The sequence below is a fragment of the Oryza sativa genome, chromosome 6 (assembly GCF_034140825.1).
Source record: "Oryza sativa Japonica Group chromosome 6, ASM3414082v1".
Classification (NCBI taxonomy): domain Eukaryota; kingdom Viridiplantae; phylum Streptophyta; class Magnoliopsida; order Poales; family Poaceae; genus Oryza; species Oryza sativa.
In genome coordinates this window covers 559,525-572,282 of record NC_089040.1, presented here as the reverse complement: position 1 = coordinate 572,282, position 12,758 = coordinate 559,525, and the positions used below count along the sequence as shown (strand labels likewise).

The 12,758-nt window shown below is 43.1% G+C and overlaps 3 protein-coding genes across 3 annotated transcripts; 1 reads left to right on the top strand and 2 right to left on the bottom strand.

The window, feature by feature from the left end:
* The first annotated feature begins 248 nt into the window (after positions 1-248).
* Positions 249-2,800, top strand: LOC4339866 (uncharacterized). The gene is made up of 7 exons (XM_015788730.3): positions 249-482; positions 1,071-1,177; positions 1,351-1,392; positions 1,474-1,561; positions 2,097-2,190; positions 2,297-2,403; positions 2,496-2,800. The coding sequence occupies exons 1-7, from the start codon at positions 352-354 to the stop codon at positions 2,617-2,619; spliced, it is 693 nt and encodes a 230-aa protein (XP_015644216.1). The 5' UTR covers positions 249-351; the 3' UTR covers positions 2,620-2,800.
* Positions 2,801-3,257: 457 nt separating this feature from the next.
* On the bottom strand, positions 3,258-5,321 carry LOC4339865 (septum site-determining protein minD homolog, chloroplastic). The gene is made up of 2 exons (XM_015787444.3): positions 4,750-5,321; positions 3,258-3,893 (listed from the first exon to the last, which is right to left on the bottom strand). Exons 1-2 carry the CDS (start codon positions 5,231-5,233, stop codon positions 3,457-3,459), a joined length of 921 nt encoding a protein of 306 aa, XP_015642930.1. The 5' UTR covers positions 5,234-5,321; the 3' UTR covers positions 3,258-3,456.
* Positions 5,322-6,155: 834 nt separating this feature from the next.
* LOC4339864 (uncharacterized) lies at positions 6,156-12,569 on the bottom strand. The gene is made up of 11 exons (XM_015787442.2): positions 12,322-12,569; positions 11,970-12,223; positions 11,762-11,863; positions 11,477-11,673; positions 10,962-11,140; positions 10,758-10,863; positions 10,358-10,674; positions 9,689-10,063; positions 9,011-9,095; positions 7,228-8,724; positions 6,156-6,719 (listed from the first exon to the last, which is right to left on the bottom strand). Exons 2-11 carry the CDS (start codon positions 12,002-12,004, stop codon positions 6,556-6,558), a joined length of 3,057 nt encoding a protein of 1,018 aa, XP_015642928.1. The 5' UTR covers positions 12,005-12,223; positions 12,322-12,569; the 3' UTR covers positions 6,156-6,555.
* Positions 12,570-12,758: the final 189 nt, after the last annotated feature.

Below are 12,758 nucleotides of genomic sequence, written 5' to 3'. Positions count from 1 at the left end.
GGATTGGATTGGATACACAGAATTCTAGTTAGAACCGGACATTCGTAATCCTAATCCAATTTACTAATTACCACTTTATACGTACAATTATTGATCATTCTTCTTTAACAAAAAAAGGGACGGATCGTTTTTGTGGGTGGGGGGTCCGTATTTATTTATTTATGTGGGCCGGCATCCTCCCTGGGCTGGCCCATTTACCAACACAACCGCCTTCCTCGACATATACACGCTTCTGCAGGGGCTTCTCTGCAATTTTGCAACCGCGTCGTCTCGTCTCGTCGAGGAGAGGATAGAGAATCGAATCCATCGCCGCCTAGGGTTTCCTTCCTTGTCAATCGCGCGGCCGCGGCGATGACCACGGCGGCGCGGCCGACCTGGGCTCCGGCCAAGGGCGGCAACGAGCAGGGCGGCACCCGCATCTTCGGGCCCTCGCAGAAGTACTCCTCCCGCGACCTCGCCGCCCACACCACCCTCAAGCCCAGGTACTCTTTCCCCCTCTTCAATCCATCCACATCAATTCGATTCGATTTTTAGCTATGTGCGTGCTTCGTGTCGTGGAGATCTGGATCGGATATTCTTCTGCTTCTCGGTTCCACTAGTGATTTGGGGAAAGGGTTAGGATTAAGCTCTATACCTGGAACCCTTGTTTTGAGATGATTTTTCGATAGTAATTGCTTCCCCGAACGTAGCTCGGTGGAATTGCAGGGCATAGACGGCGAACACTAGCTTTTAGACCCTCCCTGCTTCGGTTTGGTTTTGCTTCTTTCGGGGGCCCAAATTGGCTAAGAAGAAACCATTTTACTTGCTAATAGTCTGTAAATGTCTTTATCACTTGCTTTGTGTTCAGGCTGGGCAGGATTAGACGCACGCCTGTGCCATTAGCTGAGCTTGTGTTATGCGATTCAGCAAATGAAGATAGTATATGTTTATGAACTGCCTTTCCTGTAAGGGGTATGCAGTCAAATGCCAAAAAAGTTACGATTCTCTCTCAAATGATGTGATCATTGTAGAAATATGCATCTTTGTCCAACATATGTCCAGGAAATTTAACCCTTCCCTCCTATGTCCAGGAAAGAAGGACAACATACCCAAGAAGAGTTACAGAAGAGGAATCTCAGGGACGAACTTGAGGAGCGTGAGAGGAAGCACTACTCGTCAAAGGACAAGTCCTATGCTGGTACTAACTTTGGGTCTTTGTGTATTATACTGCTCCCTCTTTTGTTCATAGATTGCTCGCCAAATTATTTATATATTTTCCTGTGAATTTTTTCTTGTTCCCTTGTATAATTACTTGCCCATTGTATTTAAATTGATGTGCTGAACCACTTGAATGCTTCTTTGCCCTTGCAGAGGAGAGAGATAGGCGGAAAAGCACAAGCCTACTCCTAGAAGGTTTGTACCACTAATGCTCTATGAAGATATGTTTGTCTTCAGACATAGTGTTTCTTAGTTGTTTCTTCTGCTAAATTATAGGTTCAAGGAGAGAGGCTGAGGATAAGATAGTTCCTAGAGAAATCGATGCAGATGATTCTGATGTGGAACCCAGAAGTGATGATGAAAGGTCTGTCTTGCACTCTTGTTCAATCTTTTATAAATCACCATGCTCATGTAAAATACAGGTGACATTCTTGTGGCTGCATTAGTGTGCTTATCTCCACATCTTTTTGCTGAATTAATAATTCTGGAGGAAGGTAGTTTGGGTTGAAATAATTTTGTCTGTCGATATATACTGTAAGCTTGGTTTTGGTCAGAAGGCTAGTGAACTAGTGGTTGATATCCATTCTTATCTAGAATATTTTGTTGATTGTGTCCACTGTCCAGCCATTTTTATACCATTTGGATAAATCATGAAGCAACTTACTTTCCATTTTTAGTGCATATAGTTGCGTGTTTGGATTCACATATTCTTGTTTTATAGCTGAAAATTGCAAGGGGTATGCGGCTTTAACCCCAAGGTCCCATGTTCAATCCCCAACATGCTCACAATTTCTTCTTAAAAAAAGTTTGGAGGGATGTCTCTCCCTCCAAACCTCATTTTTTCTTATAGCTGAAAATTTCAATATATGTTTACATGTGGAATTGCAATTTTGTTTCAGTGATGAGGATGATGACGACGATGATGACACTGAAGCTCTAATGGCAGAGCTTGAAAGAATCAAGAAAGAAAGAGCTGAAGAAAACCTTAGAAAGGTTTGTTGTTTTATTCTCTCCACTAGTGTCAAGGCAATATATTTCTTTAGGTTTTACTCTTTTGTTTGGTAAAACAGTAAGAATAATATTATGCTCGTTGCTTCAGGAACGCCAACAAGCAGAAGAGGAGGCTAAGATGAAGGAAGCTGAACTGATGCGGGGAAACCCCCTGATCAATATTAACAACGCCGGATCCTTCAATGTTAAGAGAAGGTTTACACACAGCTCATCGTGCTGTATTACATGCTTCGCTAATATTAGCACACTTGATGAACTTATTTCTATCCTATTTTTTTTTTCTGCAGGTGGGATGATGATGTTGTATTCAAGAACCAGGCTCGTGGAGAGACCAAGACACCGAAACGTTTCATCAACGACACTATCAGAAGTGATTTCCACCGTAAGTTTCTGCAGAGGTACATGAAGTGATGCTGCCGTTGTACGCTGTTCCCTGGCCTTCACGGCCTGCCTGTCTCTGTCTGAGATCGCTGTGTTTCTGTTTCTGTAATTTGAGTGGAAGATCTATATATGACACAACTGTAACATCTGCTTAATCTGGATGGCACATTTTTCCACTAAAAATGGAAAAAAAATCTATGCTTGTGTATTATTTGCTTGGTGGCTAAGCTTATGAATTGTTTTAATTCAACTTTACCTTTTATACGTGTCCTCAAGCCAGATATACATGATGGTAATGCTAGACTGCTAGCTGTAACTTATTGATAAGAAAATATTCAACAATCATCAAAAGATTTCGGAGTGTTCCAGTTGAGTTTGATGTCGTGATACAAAATTTACCTTGTTATGATGTGGCTACCATTTATCAAATTGCCGAGATAGCAAAGGTCTGGCAAAATGTCAAAGAAATCAACCAGACCTAGTCCTCGAAGACAGAAAAATTTTAAGGGAAACATTATAAAGTAATTGGCGTCAAACCGAACAGTATACAGTTTAAAATCAATGGAACTATGGAAGCATTCAACTCGACAACTATACGGTTTGATTCTGACGACAAAAACGAGCATCTCCATTCTTGCTTAATTCTGACGTAAAACCAGATCCAAGACTAGAAGCACCAAAACATATCTTCGTAAATTACTTATGTACTGAGCAAACAAGGCAAAATACTCCAGTCTATGGATTTAAGCACAACGGATGAATCATTCTACACTATAACAAAGCAAAAGAAATGGGAAAAACAATCGTAGCTCCAAAACGCAAATCTGTACACACTGCCTACACTGAGCTCATTAATCTCACAGCAAATTACCCACCAAAGAATGAAAAGAACCCAGCTTTCTTCTTGGGCCTCTCCTGCTCCTCTACCATAACTGCTGTCATTGCATCTCTTTCCACCAACCGCCAAGTCGCCTGCTCCAGAGCAAGACCAGCTGGTGTGGGTGGGTCGTTCAGAACCAACGGCACACCTCTATTTGTACTCCGGATCACCTCCGCGTCCTCTGGCACAACACCTAGCAAAGGCAAGCCAAGCATTTCTTGAACATCAAGTGCTGACATCATATCCTCTCCCTTCACCAGGTCTGGGCGTACTCGGTTGACAATAATCTTAATGTCTTTGATGCCGTCACACTCCAATAGCCCTGCAACACGGTCAGCATCACGGAGAGCCGTAATGTCAGGGGTAGTAACAAGCACGGCCTCTTCTGCAGGGGCAATAGCAGTGACAAACCCTGCATCAACACCTACAAAGAAAAATCTGATTTAAGCAATCTGGCATAACATATGTGGATGCATATATAACTGGTTATAATCTAACATTATTATCAGGCAACTGCAGATAATATTTGTGGCACTGGAATTGATCAAATCAGTGGTGACAATTGCAGTGCTCTAACTTATTATCTGTGAACATGGGATAGTGAATACAGCACTATAGAGATAGAAAAGGAGAAGGTTCCTTCTTTTTTAAGAAAGAGAGGATGACATTCCCATTTCATTAAGGAAATGTAATAGACGTTTAACCAGTGATTACAAAGCCAAAAGGAACCTATTACCATTTCACCGGTGCCATGTCCTAAGCAAAGGATAAAGCTAAGTCTTGCAACATTTTCACTTAACAGACCAGCACTAAAAGGTGAAGGTTCATAATTATATATTGACATGACAGAATTATGCTGCAGTTAGTTATGGATGGTCAATCACTCAATCAGTGGGGTTGAAATTTACAGCTCACAACCAAATTAAACAAACTGATGCCTGGCCTAAACAACACCTATATGTGGCAGGTAAGAAAACAAAATCTTAAGTTACAATGATCAAAGGATAACTTGATATGGCTCTAAAATCTAAAATAGAAAATAGGTAATATGCATAAATGGATTGACTTTGAGAATATAAGTTGCATCACGGTTATGCACTGGCATCATAAAAAGTTTGACTTGCATCATGGCTCTTAAAGTTACAATTCTGGGCAATAGATAGGGATGGGCAAGCGAGAACAAGATAAACATCACAATTATTAATTGCGTTAAAGCAAATCGAGTGGCATATAACATCCATCATCATAAGTTGATGGAAATGGTGGTGGGGCGGACTGACCTGCAGGGCAGTCGATGAGGATGAAAGCGGGTGGGTTGGCGGCGCGGCGAAGCGCGTCAGCGACCCAGGTGAGGGTCTTGGAGCCGAAGGCGAGGGGCAGCTTGGAGCGGGGCTTGGAGAGGCAGAGCAGCTGCAGGTCATGGAGCGCGCGGTGGCGGACGAGGGCCTGGTCGAGGCGGCAGTCCCCAGCGAGCACGTCGGCGGCGGTGAGGTGGACGCGGTTCTCGAGGCCGAGGAGGAGGTCCAGATTGCGCAGGCCCGCGTCGGCGTCGACGGCGACGGCGGAGAGGGAGAGGCGTGCGAGGGAGGCGGCGAGATTGGCCGTGGTGGTGGTCTTACCCACGCCGCCCTTGCCGGAGGTGACCACCACCACGCGCGGGGTGGGACCGGACAGCTCAGGCGCGGTGCGGCCGCCGTGGCGCGCGGGGGAGGAGGCCGGCGGGGGGCACCGGGAAGGTAGGAGGAGGCGCGGGGCGAACGCCATTGGAGTTAGGGTTAGGGTTGGGGTTCTCTTCTCTTCAAGCGGAGATCCTCAGGAAGGAAGGAAGGTGGGTAGTGGAGGTGGTAGCGGTGTCCGCTTTGGCTGCTACTCTACTTGCCTAGTACTAGCATCGTTTAGGCCTAGAAATGAGAAACTTCCCAACATTTTAAGCCCATGAATTGTTTGCTCCCTACCAAAATAAACCCACTTATAATATATTCTAAAATAAACCAACTTAGAATAACATGATATCCTATTCTAGATTTATTTAATTTGAAAAATGTTACCATTGAATTTTGCATATATACGAGTAGAAGAAAATAAATCATCATACATTGTACTCCCTCTGTCCTATTTTAAATGTTTTTTTTTTACCATTCGAAGGAGGGAATCAGGAAAATGGGTGAAAGCCCCCTACAATGGCATCGCATGTCAGTGGTAGTGACTACTCCACCACAACTGTTTAGTATAGATATATAATTTTGTTAAAAATTTTGTAAAAGAACAAATCCTAGCAAAATAAATGGTAATTACATACATACGTGCAAAAATCATATATTTGCAAAAGTCATATATTAAAAGAAGGATTGATATAAATTGTTTGGTTAAAAAAACAGATAGCTTAGTATAGGAAAATACCAATGTTATACACTATTTTTCTAACATGTCATGTTCTGAGTGGTTGATCTTTCTGCGGCGACTCCTTATCCTGAACTACTACTCCGTTAAAAAAAAACAAATTCCTAGCTACGAATCAAGGTTCATTGGTAGGATTGGTCTCTTTTTTTTTTTTGAAAACGGAGGGGGTAAATGCTTAAATACCAGAGAATCGTTACATGGATAGCATTTTATCCTAGAAACTAAATTAAACATAAAATGCTACTGTAGCTAAAAGAAAAGGTGAGGCCAGGGAAACACTTCCAAATGTGTCTGTCAATCTGGTACTTTCTTTTGCAGAATAGTATTTATACAGAAACTGAAAACAACAGATAGGCAGGCAGACAGACACAATGCAGAGGTGGCTGCTACGGTGATGGACCTCACCCAATATTCGTTGGGTTCCCCACTTTCACAACAGATCACTCCAGATCACCAACCCATTCATAACTTCTCCATATTTATATGCAAATGCAACCAACCCCCACCACCAGTGAATCATCAGGTACCTTATCGCAGCCAAACGATTGTATTGATGGTAAACGCTAACCCAAGCTCATTGACACAGGTACATAGCGGTATGGCATGGGTAAAGAGTACTATTTGACGCAAGTACAGCAAACCGTTTCTGGGTCCTTCATACTGCATAAGCAATCACACGCATCCATCTATCTGTATCTCAAGTTCATGTCAAGCTCGGGCCCGTACATGCCGCCAGGTACATGACCAGCCATTGCTGGGTGCATCTGCTTGGATCTGGCTGTAAGCTCCATCTGGAGAAACCTTTCAAAGGCATCTGGGTGATTGCCTCTCAGTTCTGGACCTGATGGACCTAAAATCGAAAAACGAAAGAACAGAAATCAAACATGTGGTCCAAATTGGTATACAGGTAAATTCAGGGTAAAAACCAAACCTATTTGGTTGACAAACAATGGTAATGTAGTCCTAACAATGAACGAATCGAGAAAATGTTCCCCTTAAAAAGTGATTTCAAGGAAATAATAGAAAGCCCGTTCCATATAGAGAATAAAACAATTGGTATAGACAAGAATAACGAAAAAAAAGTACTTGGCATGTTAAGCTCAAGGAAAGCAGAAGCACACAATTATACCACAATTCATATTCCCAAACCTTAGTGCCATATAATTCAGATTAGAGATTTTGTCTATGTGAATTAGTGAATTCTGTAGTTTTCAGTCATGGATGTCACATTTGGGACACATATATTATCTTGTCACCTGTAGCAGGCCTGCTTCTGCAATCTCACCTTTGTAAACTGTGACAACATAAATTTGCAAATACACACAACATATAATATCAGCTTGCAGAGGCTTTCTAACCTGCCATCATCAATCCAAATTCTCCATAGTTGGGCTGGCGAGGGTGCATATGGAAGTTATTTACATTGCTCATCTCAGGCCTATAACCAGGCATGTGATGCACAGGCTGAGATGGCGGAACACCTCTTTGCAGGCCTTCTGGTGGAAAATTTCCAGGTGTGGAGATGTGCTGCATCATAAGATGATGAGCAGCTGGGTCTACATGAGGAGCCCGAGGAGCATGAAGAGATTGTTGCATAGGATTCATGTTCGATGAAAAGGAACGGTGAGGATCATGCTGTATCGCTTGTGTCATGTCAAACGGGGTTTGCTGATTCCTATTACCAATGTGATCCATCATAGGACGAGGAGCCAGTGCAGGTGGTCTACCTTGTAGAAGATGATAAAGATTTTGAGATTCAGCCTGATAACGCCGTTCATGAGAATGGGATCCCAGCGCATCAGGACCAAGTACTTGAACATGTTCTGAATCACCAGGCACTAGACTTTGAAGCCTATAATTAAGATCATCAACTGCCTTTTCTGGTAGTAGCCCCTCAACCCTACTGGATCTCACCGATGGAAAAATATCAGGCTTTTGACCATCCAAAGAGTCGTTCACTGTAAACAAATTATCTTCTTCAGGCAACTGAATCTCCAAGCTTTTCTTATCTAAGCTAGCACTGCCCTGACTTGGGCCAGATAATGCTAAATTCCTGTTGCCAGTTCCTGATTCTTTAGGGGCAACTCCATCTTTAATGGTGCCGAAGGGTAGGACCTGTTCACCAGGGTAATATCCTTCATGGCTTGATGCAATTGAAGTTTTGCCTGTCTCTGCGAACTCATAGTTAGGACCGCTAGTTGCAGATCCTCGGATAGAAACAGGTGCATCCTTGGATTGGAGCTCATTCATAAATGCAGCCCCAAACAATGCTTCCAATGTTAGGTTTTTCTCTGAAGTGGGAGCAGTTTCAGCTTTATTAACTGGAGCTATTCCAGATACTCCACCATTGGATGTAACATCAGAATTATGTGATCTATCAGATGATCCTATGTGTAAGCCAAAAGAAGATGATCCCTTGTTATCTGTGCTCTTTGTTAATAATGAAAGAAGGTGCTGTGATGCATGATTGTCTACAGCCACTTTCTGTGTAGCAATCGGCTCATCTACAACAAGCTGATGCTCCTGTACAACATTCTTCTGATTGGAGTTGCTACTGGTAGCAACCTGCGCCAGCATTGCCTGCTCAAGATCCTCACACGTCATCATAATTGGAGCAGGATCAATATCAGCATGGTTGTGCTGTTCCAGCATTCCCACGGCAGGTGCAGCTGGTGTGAACAAGGGGTGCGTTGATGCAACATCAAGTTTATGAGTCGGTGATATTGGTAATAAATTCTGAACGGCACCATCAGATAAAGGAGGTCCATGAGCTATACTTTCTTGACCTGGTTTTTCATTTTTGACAATCATGGATAGCAGACCATTTGATGATAAGTCTTCTGCAGGTTTCGAGTCTACAGAAAAAAATACAACATCAAAGTTGTCAAAATAATAGATAATCAGATGAATGCTGCGGAGTAACCGAGTAAGAGGTACCTAAGCATGTATTTTCACCTAACATGAATACCAAGGAATCAGCTAATCTGGCTTTTAGAGGTTTTTGTGTCAAGATTAATTATCAAGGAACTTATACACTTTTTGAACCAAATGTTGAGGTAAGAACAGAATTTCACCAACTAATGTAAGATCATAAAACTAATACATAGCATGCAATATAATTTATGGAAGATGAGTACCTACCTTCGTCATGAAACCAGTGAGCAAATTTGGATGATTCTGGTAAAGAGGAAACAATCACATCGTCATCATTTTTCATCTGCTGATTCTGCAAAAAAGGTGGATAAAACAAAATAAATACATGATCAAATAATAGATATTTGAATACCAAAAAGAAAACATAGCTATCTTCTTTCAGGACCACCTTGCTGCAAAACAGCAAAGACCAGGGAAAAAAAGAACCGTTGATTCTGCATTGGCAATCCACCAAATTTAAGGTTGAAAGGCTAAATGCAGGTATGAAGAGTGAACAGATCAGACATACAGAAAATCTACGGTTATTACCATTTGCTAACAATGCAAGACCACAAAAGTCATTCCTTCTTAAAGACAGAAATCAGTGTTTCTAACAAGTAAAAAAAAAGAAGCTCAAGAACCATCTGCATTTTACACAACAAAGTTGACAGAATTGCAAACTGCAAACTGCAAAGCTTAGTTAACGTCAGAATTTGTTTGCATTGACAAGATTATGTTGGATCATGTAAGTCATAAGGATAGACCATTTTTTATTGGTTTAATAATTCTTAAATTAAATAAATATCTAATGCTTGTATGTACAGAAATCAGAGTGCCATACAAAAGGGACATCTGCACAGATAGGAAATTAAGAGTGAGCATACGCAAACAAATTTGTTGTCATACCTCAACATATGGTGGCAAATCAGTTCCACCTTTTGACAATGCACTGCCAAAGAATTGTTCCAAGATTGAGATTGAATGGTCCTTCCTAACAGAACCAATATTTTTAGACTTTCCTTCGTTTTCAATAGAATACTTATCCATTGCATCACCTTCCCAGTCTCCACTTCCTTTCAGAATGCTCGATGCAAATTCAGCTGAATATGTAACACCTCCAGATGGAAGTGTGTGTTGTTTACCTACACTAGCAATGTTATCAGGAATGCCCTTCTCTTTATTTTTGCTTGCTGTGATCTCTGATGCTGACTGGTTACCCTCTACAAGGCCACCAAATTGTGCTGTAGCCAATATGTTACCCTCACTAGTTGCATCAATAACCTACAAAGTACAAAGTCAATTAAGGAGCAATCTAGCATTGCTGCATAATAGATTTGTTATATCCCTTTGCTAAGCAAATGACACACTAGCATCAGTAGAACATTGTGCCTTCCATCCTGATAGCAAATCAATCTAGTAATGTCAAAATCAGAATTTATCAATCTAGTAAAGCTTCCGTTAGATAGAGCATAATGATCTGAAGATACAACATATAACATCATCTTAAAAAGGTGGTAGCAACTGTATGTTATGAAATTGTTCGTTTAGCTACTCAAATAATGTCATGATCTGCACCTTTGGTTCAAGAGAGATGTTGGACGATTGTGGCTGAAGCTTTTTCTCCACAAAGGCATTTGAAAAACCAGGCGGCACAAGTGGTCTGGCAGTGGAAGCTGATAGAACTGAAGAGGTTTTAGTGGTATCTTCTTGATAAGCTGAGGAAATTGCAGATCCATCTGGCTTCTCACTTTTAGCTGTGGTTGCTGTCCTTTCGGAGGGAGTCTGTAACAGTGAAATGATATCATGACCGGAGTTTTCTTTCTCAATCTCAGGACCATTCTTCTTTTCTTGAAGGGCTTTATGTTGCTCTTTCCTCATCATTTCAAACGATGCTGCACAGAAGGGTAATATGAGACACTGAAAATGAATCCAGCTAAAAAATTAGATGCCATATGTTGCATGAAGAGGGACTAACCCCTTCGTTTCCTTTCTTCCTCTGCTCTATCCTCATTTGAAAATTCAGAAGACCCAAATGTTTCATCGTTCATTGCGTCAATATCTTTCCGTGGAAAAGGCGCAGCCTGGTAACAGCGTTAAATTTCATCATCAGAAACTAATGTGCAAAAGGTTGATGATCCTGATCCACACAGGAGAGGAAGGAAAGAAACATGTGTAGAACCTTGGGACGAGGTGGTTGGTAGCGTTCAGATGTCCTGTTTGGCTGATACGTATTCCCACGATCCTTGGATGCCACTTGCCCTCCATATCCAGGTGGTCTAGGGAGAACGCCACTTCCCAGCAGGCCATCATGCTCTTGATTCTGCCAATTGCGCCTGTATTGGTTCCCATTACGCCTATCTGCATTGAGAGCGTTATTAAAACCACAGATGTAGAAAGTGAAGAAGTCAGCATGCCTACTGCTATGCCCGTGGATACACGGGGAAATGTACTATGCATCTAACTAATAAACAATATGGCGGTGCAGTTAACATACATTTAACAGTGTACTAATATTCTGAATGGCAAGTTTAGAAGTAAAAAAACAAATTACCATTTTGGGGAGAACATAGTTACCATGGTCATGCTGAATAACGTTTCACTAACCTTGTTTGCACAGGCTACTGAAGCTAACCCACAAAAGAGGAAGTAAGAGAACATATAGAACAGTGCCGAAAATGGTAAAAATTCACGTACCCTGCATTGATGAGTCACGGTCAGGCAAATCTCCGTCGCGGTCACTTGAACCAGAGGAGCGTGTTTCCCACCTTCCCCCTGAGCTCCCGCCATGAGAAGAATAAGAATAGGGACCTGAGCCGTCGGACCTCCCCAGGGGTGTAGTGTAGTAGCCTTTGTTCCTGTCAAGCACGCCAGCGGACATCTCCTGCAGATCACTGCTCGACGACAAAAAATAGAGATATGAGGAGAGGAAGGCGACGTATAGAAAGGTGGCGCGCAAGCGATACACGACAAGGCTACAACCTGAGAAGTGAGGCATCAAAGCCCTGGGGCAGCTTCTTGCAGCGGTCGGTCTCTCCAACGGAGATCATAAAGTCCCTGGAGTAACTGATCCTCATGTTGCGCCTGTGAGAGATGGACACATGAGCATGGCGACGAACAGGATCTATAGATGCTAGTAGCTTATTAAAGTAGCAATAAGAGAAAGGCATATAGAGAGAGATATACTGACTTGGGCGGCTCTGGCTCTGGGGGCTCGGAGCTCATCTTCAACAGCAACAGCAGGTGCAGGTGCAGGAGCAGGAAGAGTGGAGAGGTGTAGAGGTAAATGTAACAAGTAAGCAGAAGGCGAATCGGTTGGAAGTAGAGGATCCTACGTGAAATCTAGGTCATCCGAGAGAGTAGAATCAGTAGGTCGACGAATCTAATAACCCTACATACACATACAAGCCCCGAATCGCGCGGCGGTGGCTCCTCTCCTTCCCCCTGCCAGAAATCGCAGCAGCAACGAAATCAGAACGAGGCGCAGGAAGAAGAAAAACTCACCGAAGCAGAGGGGATGGGGGGGCAAATCTGAGGTGAACCAGGAGCGGATGGATGAGCAGTCGAAACCCTAGGCGCGCGGTGTGGAGGATCGGCGGGGGCGGGGGCCTGAATCAGAGGCGAGGCGAGGCGAGGGAGCGGTGGGTTCGCGGCGGCGGGATTCCGGGCGATCTGCTGCTCCTCCGACTCCGATGAGCGAAAAAATTGAGAAGAGCGGAGGAAGGAAGGAAGGGTGGGAGGAAGCTAAGCACGCCCCACGCCGATGCAACGAAGGATGGAAGAAGCAGACAGCTGAGAGAAAAAAAAAAGTCGGTAATAAGAAGAAGAAGAAAAAGAAAATTGTACTGTACTAGTGGGCTCGGCGGATTTCTCTCTCTTCTGGGCTATTGGGCCTGGGCTTGTATGTAGAGACGGACGGCCCATGGAAGTTAGGCGGAAAGGGGTGTGGGGCCCAGTGTCAGCGTCAGCGGGGGAACTC